Consider the following 13,856-nt stretch of genomic DNA (forward strand, 5'->3'; position numbering starts at 1 on the left):
CAATTTGTTGCACCCCAGGTAATTAAACATGATTACCACGGAGGATACATGAATTTGTTGGGGGGGGGGGGGGGTTGACTCCTGAAGAAGAAAACACAAAGGAAACTATGAGTTGGTTGACTCTCAATAATATAAACTAGCATGAAACAGTAGTGACCAGTATATTACACAAAGCATTGAATCAAAAAATAAAGTAACTACCCGTTTTCTGTTAAAAGGAATGTTGGGAGCTTCTGTTCAAACCTTCTGTTGGTAGGCTACTGTTGGAAACATTCTATTTGACAGATTCTATTTGGAGGCTTCTATTGGAAAGATCCTGTCAGAGGTTACTCATGACACTCTGAATGTTACCAACCTGAGAAGCGCCGACCAAATCAAAGTCGGCACTCTTCTTCTCAGCATCCATGGGGTTCACCATCGCCCCTGCAACCAGATCCGGTCTACCCCCGTGATCCATTGGCGAGAAACCCGGAGGAGGTCCGAAGCCGGCGTTGTATGTGGACGAATCCAGGAGCTCTGGAGGGACAACAATGTCATCACCAGGCATGTGCTTATTCAAGACAAGGTAGTACCCACTGCCGAAGCGACTCTTGAGGAAGAGGGATGAGCCCGAGCAACGGAGCTGACCAGATGAGATGATAGCGATGCGGTCTCCCAAGATGTCTGCTTCGTCCATGTGATGAGTGGACATGATGATGGTACGACCTACGAAGGATTACAAATTAAGTTTTGAGAGATGATATCATTAATGTATTCCTGTGCGTCCACTTTGTTATACTGGCCAATCCGTACTGATCTAAACTACTGTTTCCGCACAATGTTACGGTTAGAGAGCCTTCAACTTCATTGCACCATCTTTACGGAAAGACTTACCAGCACCCTCCCCACTCGCCCCAAAACACCACATACATACCTTCTTTGTATTTGCTTAGCAGATCCCATCACTCTCGTCTAGCATAAGAATCTGCACCGGCCATTGGCTCATCCAAACTGACCCTCTTCAGAGCTTCAAGGGACTTTTAAAGACTCACTTGTTTCAATCCATATTTTTGTAATAAATTGCTCTCAGTATTGGAATTCATTGTTTTGTACATAGTACACCTCGGCTCCTGCAATATGCACTAGACAAATGTATCATACTATTATTATCAAGCAGTCTGGTGCCCTGAACTCAAGTTCTGGTGGCCAAGGCATCGGAGTGTGTTAAATTGTATGTAACAAAAAACAACTGAGAGTCAAAATTTAAAGAACTTCTCTCCAACACTCCACCAAAATCCCCAAACCTCCTCCACGAAAACCCCTGCCCACCTCAAAGCACCACATACATACCTTCTTTGTATTTGCTTAGAAGATCCCATATCTCTCGTCTAGCATAAGGATCTACACCAGCTGTTGGCTCATCCAAGATGACTGTCTTGGACCCAGCAACGAATGCCATCGCAATGGACAGCTTTCGTTTCATTCCACCTATAGAAACCAAAAGATAAATAACATTATTTTAGCATGCTCAAGTGTTTTAAAGGCACTGGACACATTGGTAATTGTCAAAGACCAGTATTTTCACTTGGTGTATCCCACCATATATGCATAAAATAACAAATCTGTGAAAATGTTGACTCAATTGGTCATTGGAAAGGAGCGCAGTAAAAAGATGGATTAAACACACCCTTTTCATGGTTTGACCATTTCTGTCCGATACCCTCTTTACACAATGTCAATGAGAGTTTAAATTCTCACTAACATAGTTAGAGGTACCCGTCTATTTCTCCTTCCAGTCTTGCTTTAGCTTCATTCATTTTCATGAGGGAAAATGAAGTGTGGACAGTTCTGCCTGGTTCCCTCTATACAAAATATCAATGAAAGTTCTAATTCTTACTCAAATAAAGGCACCCATCTATTTCTCCTTTCTAGCCTCGCTTTCGTTTTCAAATGGGGAAAAAATAAACATGGCCACGTCTTCTAAGTCAGTACTCACCGGAGAGACTAGTGGTTTTCTCATTTCTCTTGTGAGGGAGGTTCAGATGTTTCAGCATTTCTTCCATTTCCACAGCCACTTCAGCGTTAGTCGCTCCTTTGACTCTAGCATAGAACCACAAATGCTCTGCCACGGTCAACCTGAGAACAACAAGAAATAAAAGTCCAAATATAAATTCATAAATACCTCAGACAGTTTCGCTATTCCTATTGGTGGAGAGTGCATCACGTGGGTGTGTATAAACCTTTGTTTAAGACCAGTAAAAAGTGTTGAAAACATGGGCGTGACACGCGAGCTCGCACCTGTGCTTATAAGACAGTTTCTTCATTCCTATTGGTCGAGAGCAACAGCTGGAACAGTTGTGCCACATCGTGCGAGACGCGCGGCGCACAGCATTCCCTTATAAGGAGTTGTTTACCCGATCGGGCCGAGGGCCTTACCATTTCATAGCTTGAGGGGTGTTGTGTTGAAAGAAATCATTGAACAATTTTAATTTTTGAATTTATTTTACTTTTTACCAAAAAGTTTTGATGTTTTTTTGACCAAAAAGGTACTTATGAATGGGAATCAAAGTGTGTTGAATCGTTTTTTTTTCAACTAGTGGTTTAAACCCGCCGAGGCCTGGTTCTTGATAATTTACCTCCACTTCGTCTCGGTAAAATGATCAAGAACCAGGCCTCGTTGGGATTAAACCACTAGTTGAAAACCTCTTCACCACACATTGATTCCCTTATTAATGGTCATTAGTATTTTTAAACCATTTTTAGGGACATTTTAAGAGTACTAATTTTAAAGGCACTGGACACTTTTGGTAGTCACTCAATGATTTTAGCATAAAAACTTACTAACGATGGAGAGCTGTTGATAGTATAAAACATTGTGAGAATTGAATCCCTCTACAGTGTAGTTTTTGAGAAAGAAGTAACTTCTCACTTAAAGGCAGTAGACACTATTGGTAATTGTCAAAGGCCAGTCTTCTTACTTGGTGTATCTCAACATATGCATAAAATAACAAACCTGTACAAATTTGAACTCAATCGGTCGTCGAAGTTGCGAGATAATAACGAAAGAAAAAAACACCCTTGCCACACAAAGTTGTGTGCGTTTAGATGGTTGATTTCGAGACCTCAAGTTCTAAATCTGACATGTCTGAGGTCTCGAAATCAAATTTGTGGAAAATTACTTCTTTTCGAAAACTATGGCACTTCAGCGGGAGCCGTTTCTCACAATGTTTTATACCATCAACCTCTCCCCGTTACTCGTCACCAAGAAAGGTTTTATGCTGATAATTATTTTGAGTAATTACCAATAGTGTCCACTGCCTTTAAAATACGTCAGGCCTGAAAACAATTTGTTGATGGTTAAGTGTCTTGCTTACGGACATGAGCCTAACGTCCGGGACGTGAACCCACACTCTGCTGATCCGAAAACGAACCCACACTCTGCTGATCAGAAGAGTCTGGTGTTCTTAAACACCCGGCCATGACACGTCACAAATATTCAGGAAAGCTGGGCATACTTACTGATCAAAGAGGACATTGTGTTGAGGGCACATGCCTAAACTCTTGCGTATGCTGCTGATATCTGTAAGGATGTTCTTGCCATAGATGTAAGCCGTGCCCGCTGTCGGTGGGAACAACCCTGTCAGAATTGACCTGTTGGTATCAATGAGTTTTACTATATTAATATATGGTAATGTTTTATGCACGACATGGAGGAAAACATTAAAATCACCACTGTGGAATAAAGGAATTTCACTAAACAATTACATATTTATTTATATAAATAATGGTAATCCGATACTTAAGCCCCCCCCCCCCTCCCCCCCTGTATCACACTTACATAGTGGTGGTCTTCCCTGCTCCATTATGCCCAAGGAAAGACGTAATCTGTCCTTCATAGAAGTTGATACTCAAGTCATTCACAGCCAGCTTCTTGCCAGTCTTGTAGACCTTGAACAGGTTGCAGATAGAAGCTCCTAGCTTGAGGTGTGTTGGTTCCCGCTCAAAATCAGGCTCCTCTGCTCCAAGTAAACAATTGAAACATTTGGTAATCACTCTTACAAATGGCATTACAAACTTTGGGCTAGAAACCTACAGCAGCTTTCCGATAGTATAAAGAGAGACAATTTTGAGAGACATTTCATCTCCAAAATTCCTAAAGATTTACATTGTTGCAACTGGTGCCCACCTCATTTTTTTTGCTAAGCAAAGAAATTTGCTGAGCAGTACTTTCAGCTTAACAGTTTTATGAGTTGGGCCAGGTGTTCCCTGTTCCCCAATTGTCATGGGTTTTGTATTGGTTTGTTTTCTATAGATTGGGATCTGGCTTTGGATATATATTCTCAACAATCTTTTTAGAGCCAAGCGAGAAGAGAGAAGACAACAACAAAGTAAAATTTTATACGTGGGAGGAAAACCCCAAAAGAGTTATTCCACACAGTCGAGTAGGGACTGAAAACCCAGTCAACATAGTGTATGGAAAGGTTTGCAGAAACACCAGGTAATGACGACATGTAACTCTGATGAGATGGGGTGGTTCTGAAAAGAAAAGAACCGTTGGTTTAACTCGACGTTTCGACCAGTATGCTCTGATCATCTTCTGGAGAAGAAAAAAAAAAAAAAAAACGGTTCTTTTCTTTTCAGAACCACCCCAACTCATCAGAGTTAGCCATTACATGGTGTTACCGCAAACCTTTCCATATTGTATTTCCACCATGCAAAGTTTCAAATCCTACTCAACATAGTGTTGTGCCCCCAGCGAAGAGTAAATCACACAGTGCCTACCTGGCATAGGGTCGACACCACTTGATGTCATAGGGATCATGTCTGCCTCTGTAGCATCCACGCCGTCTGTACCAAACCAGTAGGAACGCTGGAATGGGAAGTACCAGGGTCTGGGCATTCCATAAGCACCTATCCAAACACAGAAAAGTTACTATTTACGCACACAAAGTAAACACAGTGATGATGAATTCCTCATTTGTGCAGAACAGGGATGCATTTGTACAAAACTGACAACTCCTGAAAAAAAACTAGTTACTGTATCCTCTTGGTCTAAACTTTCATTAAGGGCCCAATTTCATAGAGCTGCTAAGCACAAAAATGTTTAGCATAGCATGAAATGCTTAGCATGAAATTTCTGCCTTGATAAAAACAAGATTACCATCAAAATTTCCACGTGATTCTCAGGATAAGTAAACAACAGCTAAATACCAGTAACAAGCAATATGCAACAAATGGAAATTTGGTTGGTAATCCTGTTTTTATCAAGGAAGACATTTCATGCTGAGCAAATTTTTGTGCTTAGCAGCGCTATGAAATTGGGCCCTGGTCTTTTGTATAGACAATCTGCTTCAACTACATTAGCCCGACTCTGTTTAGGCGATGATAGTTGGACTACTCTTGTTGACTATTTGGAACCAGCCTTTCGGGGCATGGCTGCATGGCTAGTTATCAATAGCCGTTTTCATAGCACAGTGCAGAGAGAACCAGCTATCACAAAACGATAACGCAGGTTGAGTTGCCGGTCGCATTGACATGACATGACAAGAGTCAATTGTATTGCTTGTTCTTGTCGATCTTTTGATTTGCATTTTGATTTTTCATGTTTGCTGGCAAATAATTGAAATGCAATGAAATTGCACTTTAACTTCTGTGCACTTGCCCTACGTACATGTACATATGTCAACCAACAACCACTAGTTAACATTGGTCCTTGCGTGAACTTGACCCATGTGTGATTCTACAATGTCTCAAACCCAAACATCTTAAGTACCTGGATGAACTGCTTCAATGTACCATGTGAGTACAAGGTAGAGTATCGTATCAAGCCACAGCATCAAGATGACCTCTAGGAAGGTCATTCCATCCCCACCGGTGATTGGCTTGGTGTTAATGTTGGCCCAGGTCACTCCAGTACCTTGGATCTCAAACAGGGTCAGGTACATATTGACGTACCCAAAGCCGATGGTGTTTGAAAGGCACTGTCACGAAAATACATCAACAACAACAATAACAACATTTAATCAATGTTAATTTTTCATCCGGGATAATCATATTTTGGTTTTCCCTTAAGCCCGGTTCATACTTCCTGCGAATGCGAATGCGATGTGAATTTGATGTGAATTTGACGTCACAACTCCTCTTTTGCTGCGATATTCGCAAGAGAGTTGAGCACAACTCAACTCAGTGCGAATTTCGTTGCGAATTTGTGACGTCAACATTCGTATCGCAATCACACTCGCAGGAAGTATGAACCAGGCTTTACACTGATGTGTATTGAGCACTGTATAACACATAGGATTCAAATTGCCTCTAGCCACCAGACTAGCTCAGTGGTCTAGTGGTAAGACCATAGAGTTATTGATAAGAACTAGAGGGCGCACGAGTGATGCTTCGTGCACAAATTTACGGGACCGCAAGATGACAAGCGCGTCATTCTGCACGCGCGTTGAATATGAAATACACATTTGAGGTTGTTTTTGTTGAATGCTAACGCGATGCTGTTTGTTCAACTTACAAAATGGCCGCACAAACACACGCTGTGAGATGCCAGTTTTGTCAACTTAGAAAATGGCCGCCTGCGCGCATGCAGGAGCGCGTATATAGGCCAGTGCGCCCTCTAGTTCTTATAAATAACTCTATGGGTAAGACAATTTTATATGCATGGCGCACATGATTGGCCAAAGAACAACCTCAGATATTTCATACAACAAATCCCATATATATTCAATATACATCATGTACATAGGGACAACATTTCCAAAACAAGGGAGATTTGTGTCTCAAAGGATCCAATTTGAAGTTCTTACTCTTGCATACAACGTTAAACATGGTCTAGCCCCTAAATACGTCTCAGAATTACTTATTCCAAGGAAGCAACCTGCAACTCGTGTTCTCCGATCATCATCTACCGCCCACCTGGAAATCAACACTGGTCCTATCCCCCCCGCACTCGCTATGGAAAACGGGCCTTCTCAATCGCCACTCCCACTCTTTGGAACAATCTTCCCATCCACATCTGTGCCTCAACTACACTGGACTCTCAAAACACACTTATTTAAATCCATTCAGTTTCTGCTATTCCATCCCACTTTAAATTGTCATTTTTTTGTTATTGTACACTTCTTGTTTCAGCACTTAGAAACCTGGTTTAACCGCTATATAAATGCATGTTATCATTATTATTTAAAAATTTGTTCATTGGAACAAATTAATTGGAAATATTTGATTATTTTCAGGGAACATTATGCAGGATCAGGGAGAACTGACAGCTCTGCTACTACCATGTGTGGGCAAGAACCGTACTTCACTTACCAAGGCAACCTTGCCAGTGTATGGTATGACTTCGTTCCATGAGTACGCCATCGAGTACGGCACGTAGGACAAGAAGAAGATGACCGAGCCGCAAGCTGCCGAGAGGTTCGCCGTCGAGAAGAAGGTGCTGATGAGGAAGCAGAGGGCGATGGTAGAGACGCTGAAGGAAACGAACATCAGCAGCAAGATAGAAGCGTCCGTCATGATTGTGACGTGGCCGGCCTGAGAAGTGAGGATTGTTGAGGGAGAATTTTCAATAATTAAATTTACAAAAAAACATTCTTGAAAACTTCACCCGCTAGCCTATTTTTTCCATACTGATATTTCTGACAAACCACACATTAAGCTTGAGCGCATCACATACATAGTTTATGACTGGTTTCAGAAATGTAATTAAGTTGCCATGCTAAATAGGACATTGAATTTATAATTTATGAAAGGTGCCCCATCGACTTCACTTAACATGATATCAGCCAAACATTTCAACTTAAGATGGACTCTCCAAAATAGCTTACTTTACAGAAGACCAGCTAAAACACCATTTTGTTTTCAAATGGTCCCCCCCATATTTTCCCAAACAGATCTGCTCCAAACTCACCTTTAAGACAACGACGAGTAGACAGCTACTGATGAACATGATGATGAAGCTATCAATGAACCAGGCCACCCAGTGGACTCCGTTGCCCATTCCCATCACCTTCATCACCTCCTTGAGACGTGTTTCCTTCTCTAAGACGATACCCTTGATGATCATTGAGACAGAGAAGACCCAGGAGAGGATCATGAGGAGGGGTAGAACAGCGCCGAGGTTTTGTATGAACCTAGAAGATAAGTTCATTCAAAAATCATGTTATTATTTTAGTTCTTTTTGCTTTTTATATCTAATCTTAGGGAAGCCATCAAGAGTTGGGCCGTATGAGCGCCACAACAAAAACACAATCCGAGCACCGCGACGGGATGAAGGAAAGCCGCTAAATTTGTTTTTGATGGCTTCCCTTACTACTGTTGCTAGACCTCAACATACTTGTAAACACACACTTACTATTGTTACGTGTTGTAATCATGGTGGCCAATGCAAGTGGTCCACACCAAAAAGATACAACTATCTATTACCAGTGGTTAGACCGCTGGACTTCGCAATCACAAACCCCCAAGCAAACCGCTGACTTCATCCCGACTAGAATAAGTATTGTTGTCCAGTCAATACTGAATCACAATTTATTAATTTGGGCAATTCATAGGCATTCAACCAATGTTTGTATGAGAGAGATTGGCTGTTGCCAGCTTGGCGTTTATGTCCCCTTGTGGGAGTTTGCCGAGCTCCCTTCACAAGAAGATCATCGAAACAAACAAATAAACAAATAAACAAACAAACCAGCCGTCGATTTAGGATTAATCTTAAGACATTGGACGAGTCCTAGCCCTGCAATGTAGCATGTAAACCTTAAGATTAATCCTAAGTTAGCCTAACTCGAGATAAGATTAATCGACGGCAGCCTGCAGATCAAGTACTTACATGTCATCAATATAGCAGGGGTAGGGGAACTCCTGTATGTAGGTACCAGCATCGGCGTCTGTGGTTCCGATTGAGGCTTTGATTATTCCTTGATCGATCATGTCTTGTAGGAAGACGAATCCTCCAGTTATATACTGCCCTCGGAGTAAGACACTGCTCATGGGCCCTGGATACCAGTGACTAGAGAAAGCGAAAGAGAAAGAAGAACAATAAAAATTAGCAAAAATTTAAACCCAATAATTGCAAATGAGGTTACTAGAAACGTCAGTGAGTAAACACAAAAAGGATTTCTGGATTTATTTTCTTTCAAGAGAGGTTCAGTTTCATTATCTCCCCTCCCCCTCCCCCATCCCCTACCCCCCCCCCAAAGTACACGTTGCTCCAGACGGAAAGAATAACCTACATTGTATAAGCCTAATGTATGTGTGAACCCCTTTAGGGGGGTCATGGCCGAGTTATTGGCCCAATGACCGGGCATGAATGTAAAGCGCATTGAGACGTTGTTGTGAAATGTGCTATATAAGAACTAGTTATTGTTTTCTGTCCCCCCAGAGTATTGTGTCCCGCCACTTAAAACAAAAATTCAAAACTCAACACAGTTCTTGGGGTGGACAGAATCTCCAGTCACAACAGTAAAAGTATTCTACTTACGATTGTCTGAATTTGGCAGTATTTGCCACCATACTGCTGTCCATTCTCAAGTTGTATTTCACATGAGGTGGGATTGAGTTGTCGTGTAGAGAGTCATTAAACCCTTTGAACACAGCACCTTCAAGTTCAAAGCACAGACTTGGTCACACAGTGTAAAAGTGGCCATCTTTACGGACAATAAATTGACTAGAGTGGGATTTGAACAAACGACTTCCGGATTAACGTGCCGGCGCTCTACCAACTGAGCTATCTAGCCCTATGTTGGCGGTGTCCCTATTTTGTCAATATCTTTGTTCGGGGGTGCATAACTAAGTATTATGCATATGCATTGTTTCTTTCACTTCTTTTCACTTAGCAATGCAAAGGTCATGGGTTCGAATCCATTCAGAGTGATTTACCTGTGGATTTTTTGTTCCCAGAAGTTGGGAAATTATGGAGTATACAGTACTTATTGGAAGGGTTTAAACAAGTTATACAATTAAAAAATATAATTGCTCAGAAGTTTTCAACAAGTGTACACACAAAGTAGACACAGTTGTGAAACAATCAGCATTGTTGTTCAGTACATCACCTACCAGGGCCCAATTTAAAAGAGCTGCCAAGCACAACAATTTGCTTAGCATGAAATTTTTACCGAGGAATTTTTCACATAATTTTCAGGATAAGCAAACAACAGCTGAATTCATGTAACAAGCAATATGCAACAAATGGAAATAATGGTTGGTAGTCCGGTTTTTATCAAGGCAGAAATTTCGCGCTAAGCAGTTTTTTTTTGCTAAGCACCTCTATGAAATTGGGCCCTGGCGCTAGGGATAAAAGGTATCAATGACCAACTGCACACGCATGGTAGCGAGGCTGCTCATCAACACACATAAACAAGATGCCATCAGAGTGTCTATGAAAAAACTGAGCTATCCGACAGGACGAACCATACTCAAAAAGGCAAAAACAAAACAAAAATCTACTCAAAATGTGTAAATGTTTCTACACGGGTGACACTCTCAAGTTGTTTGATTTGTTTTTACCTCCCCAGAAAGTGTGATTGCCCTGCAACTCCCTAGCTGCGTCGTTGAATTCAGCCTCCGTATCAAACCCTATCATCTTGTCCAAGTTTACACACTGAAATGAGAAAAACAAATCTGGTATTGGAACACTACTATATGTATGTTCGGCCGCCACACCAAAAGATAGTAAAAGAAAATATGGCTGCAATTATGCAATCCAAAATGCCAAACAGCTACGCAGCCAAGGTTGTGTATACAAAAGTGTTTGGGTGCACAGATCACACTGGAGATACAAAGACTAAAGACTTTGACATTTGTTGGCTGATTTAATTGATTGATTAAATATATGAATGCAAATTCAATAAGTTAGATTATTTTTATTATTTACTATGCTCCAAAATAAATTCTTCAAGGTAAAAATAAAAGTTTGTAAAATCAAACTTTGAACACACGCTGTGAATGTGTGTGTTGCTTGAGTGGTCAAACAAAGCGGGCACCACAGACCTTATGCATTGACGTCATCCAGCCACCATCTTTGAGGTCAAACGGTGACGAAACAATCGAAACGCACATAGATTGGCCAATGAACAACCTCCTTTTGACCTCAATGCGGGGGCGCCGTACTGAAATGACGTCATGTGCATGAGGTCTATTGGTTGTTTATGTCACTCAAAAGAACTTTGAGTTAAAACAAACTTAGTCCGTGTTCGAAACGGCAACTTAGGCTACTGTGACAGCTAGATCAGCGCATCTACCAGTGTTGAAGAATAGGCACACGCGCGCGATCTAGCCGTAGCTGTAGTGGCCGTTTCGCACACAGCCTTACCTTGAGAATTTTGACCGATGCGTTGGCGATCATATCCATGGAATCGATGGCACTGAGCCACATCTGGGTGTAGTTCTCGCTCTTGTTGCTCTGAGCGTCTTTGAGTAGATTAATCAGAAAGGCTGGATCCACGGTGGCGTTTGTGTTCAACTGGTCGTTCATTTGGTCCACCAACTCTGGATTATCCATAAATTCCTAGGTATTGATGAGAAATTAAAACCAATCATTGTAGATATGGTCTTTAAGAAAAAGTTACTTCCCATCCTCAAACTTTCACTAAAAACACCATAATTAAAAAAAAGTGCTTTAGTCTATCTATTTCAGCAATAAAAAGCTCACTTCACATGTAGTTACATGTACAACAACAAAAACGCATTAGCTTTCTCAGCAACAACTACTTTCTCAGCAACAACTGCTCTGGAATTGCAAGGGTGGTGGGTTCGAATCCCACCCAAGCAACAAGCCTGTGATATTTTTTTCACAGGACTCCACAAAGTACTGAGTATACAGTGCTAACCCACAGTGGTGTATGGGTAAAAACCAAAATTAATATTCTTTATCCCCGATGCAAATTTAAAATCTCTTGTAATTGTTGCGGTACTCGCTGCCAAAACTTAGGATTCGAACTGCCTCTAGCTACCGGGCAACCTCGGTAGTGTAGTTGGTAAGACACTGCTCTAAAATTGCAAAGGTCGTGGGTTCGAATCCCACCCGAGTAACATGCCTGTGATATTTGTTCACAGGACTCAGGAAAGTACTGAGTATACAGTGCTAACACACATTGGTTCATGGGTAAAAACCCAAATGAATAAACTACTTTGGGAGACCATTCTTTCCAACATTCTGGACCACTTCTTTGGAATGCTCTTCCACTGAACCTTAGACAGGTAAGTAGACACTCTCATAGAGTTAAACATAAGAACTAGAGGGCACACTGGTGATGCTGATCGCACGAACGCCACAGGACCGCAAGGGCACACGTGCGCCATTCGGTACGAGCATTGAATATGAAGTACACATTGGAGTTTGTGTTTATTGAACGCTACGCGAAGCTGTTTTGTCAACTTACAAAATGGCCGCACAGACACATGCTGTGCTACATGTATGCTGCTTTGTCAACTTAGAAAATGGCGGCATGCGTGCATGCCGGGTCGTGTATATAGGCTAGTGCGCCCCTCTAGTTCTTATATATAACTCTATGCACTCTTTCCAGCTTCAAAACTAACTTTAGAAACTCCTTTGTTCAGTCTGAGCCAAAGTACGTTTACTTTGCCTTTACAGAGCCAAAAAAAAAATGTGTATAATATGAAACAAACCACCAAAAAACTTACATTGATCAAATCAAAGGCCGTGCTTTCCTGGACAAAGGATCTCAGTGTTGGTGAATATTTCAGCCACCGCTTCGCTAGGTCTTCATAGAGCTCTATAGAGGTCAAAGGGCGTTCAGCCTATAGAGAATATGGGAAAAAGAACCATCAACGTATTTTGAAATCATTTTGGTCAATTTAGACTCTCAAAGTATCCCCCTCCCACGTTACATAATTGTTTTTTGCTAACAAAACAGTTGCTGGCAGTGTCAGCACTTTATGTCATCCACCATATACATAAACTGGCAAACCTGTAGAAGTTTGAGATGGATCGGCCATCTGGGTCACGAAAAAATAGTGAAAAACCGATTATACATTTTGCACAGCATCGGTATTAAAAAGCGTGAATAAAACGCGCACAGAGCGATAATCTCCATACAAGAAAAAAGTTTGATTGATTTCTCATTATATGACGTTTCCGTGTATGTTTTGTGTAACTCTGTGATCTAAGATGATTTTTTTTCTGACTAATTCTGCAATGTTCCTTTAAACAAAATGTCTCAAAATACCTCTTTCATGATCCTCCTTGTGGCTTTAGTGTCAGGGGTGAATAGGATGTACCCCTGCACCATGGGTTTCATCCTGTCCCAAATTATACGGCCCATCTCCGTTGCTTCAATCTGATGGACCCATTGGCAATCATCTATACAATTAATTAAGTACATTACTTTAGCTTTCATAATTCAAACTATTATTTTGTTTACTCTCTGTTTGTGCCAGGAGTGTCAGTACCATCTAGTTCCAAAACCTCGGCTTGAGGTCTGACTCTGGCTTGGGCTCAGTCATAAAATCTTGGAGCAGGGTACGTTTTGTACACATTGAAATAAAAAGGTTGTACCTCCCTATAGGGATTCCCATCACAGGGGTCGAAATGAAGTGTATTTTCATGGTAGTCAGCAGGTCTACAAAAGGTAGTAACTCAGAATTTTTAGTAGCCCTAATTGAAAATTTGGTAGCCCGAAAAACACATTACTTCTTGAGTCACAGCACAAACTGATCACCGAAAGTATTTCATTTTACAATTCCATCAGCACGGTTCAATATTGTTTGTGATGTTGATTTTTGCAAATATTTTCCCACTAGCCTGCCAGGCTATCAAACTGGATAAATGAATAGCCAGGCTGTAAATCTGGTAGTCACGGTCTAGCGCGCTAGTGGCAATTTTGATTCCTCTGCTCCAGTTTTCTTTGTTCAACCCA

General features: G+C 41.3%; 1 protein-coding gene and 1 non-coding gene across 4 annotated transcripts in view; one reads left to right on the forward strand and one right to left on the reverse strand.

Annotated features, from left to right (window-relative positions):
* Window positions 1–13,856, reverse strand: part of LOC117297360 (phospholipid-transporting ATPase ABCA1-like) — a 72,718-nt gene that overhangs the window by 27,039 nt on the left and 31,823 nt on the right. For all 3 annotated transcript variants that reach the window (XM_033780344.1, XM_033780342.1, XM_033780341.1), the window contains exons 13-27: window positions 13,167–13,300; window positions 12,622–12,738; window positions 11,291–11,485; window positions 10,486–10,579; window positions 9,461–9,578; window positions 8,810–8,989; window positions 7,892–8,114; window positions 7,294–7,515; window positions 5,753–5,960; window positions 4,762–4,890; window positions 3,818–3,995; window positions 3,499–3,630; window positions 1,976–2,115; window positions 1,330–1,467; window positions 356–705 (exon numbers count right to left, since the gene is read on the reverse strand). In XM_033780344.1, the coding sequence (XP_033636235.1) occupies window positions 356–705; window positions 1,330–1,467; window positions 1,976–2,115; window positions 3,499–3,630; window positions 3,818–3,995; window positions 4,762–4,890; window positions 5,753–5,960; window positions 7,294–7,515; window positions 7,892–8,114; window positions 8,810–8,989; window positions 9,461–9,578; window positions 10,486–10,579; window positions 11,291–11,485; window positions 12,622–12,738; window positions 13,167–13,300 (2,558 nt within the window). The remainder of the gene's footprint in view (window positions 1–355; window positions 706–1,329; window positions 1,468–1,975; window positions 2,116–3,498; window positions 3,631–3,817; window positions 3,996–4,761; window positions 4,891–5,752; window positions 5,961–7,293; window positions 7,516–7,891; window positions 8,115–8,809; window positions 8,990–9,460; window positions 9,579–10,485; window positions 10,580–11,290; window positions 11,486–12,621; window positions 12,739–13,166; window positions 13,301–13,856) is intronic.
* On the forward strand, window positions 11,937–12,009 carry Trnaf-aaa. The gene has a single exon. It is a non-coding gene; the product is annotated as a tRNA-Phe (tRNA).

The sequence above is a fragment of the Asterias rubens genome, chromosome 12 (genome assembly GCF_902459465.1).
Source record: "Asterias rubens chromosome 12, eAstRub1.3, whole genome shotgun sequence".
NCBI classification, from domain to species: domain Eukaryota; kingdom Metazoa; phylum Echinodermata; class Asteroidea; order Forcipulatida; family Asteriidae; genus Asterias; species Asterias rubens.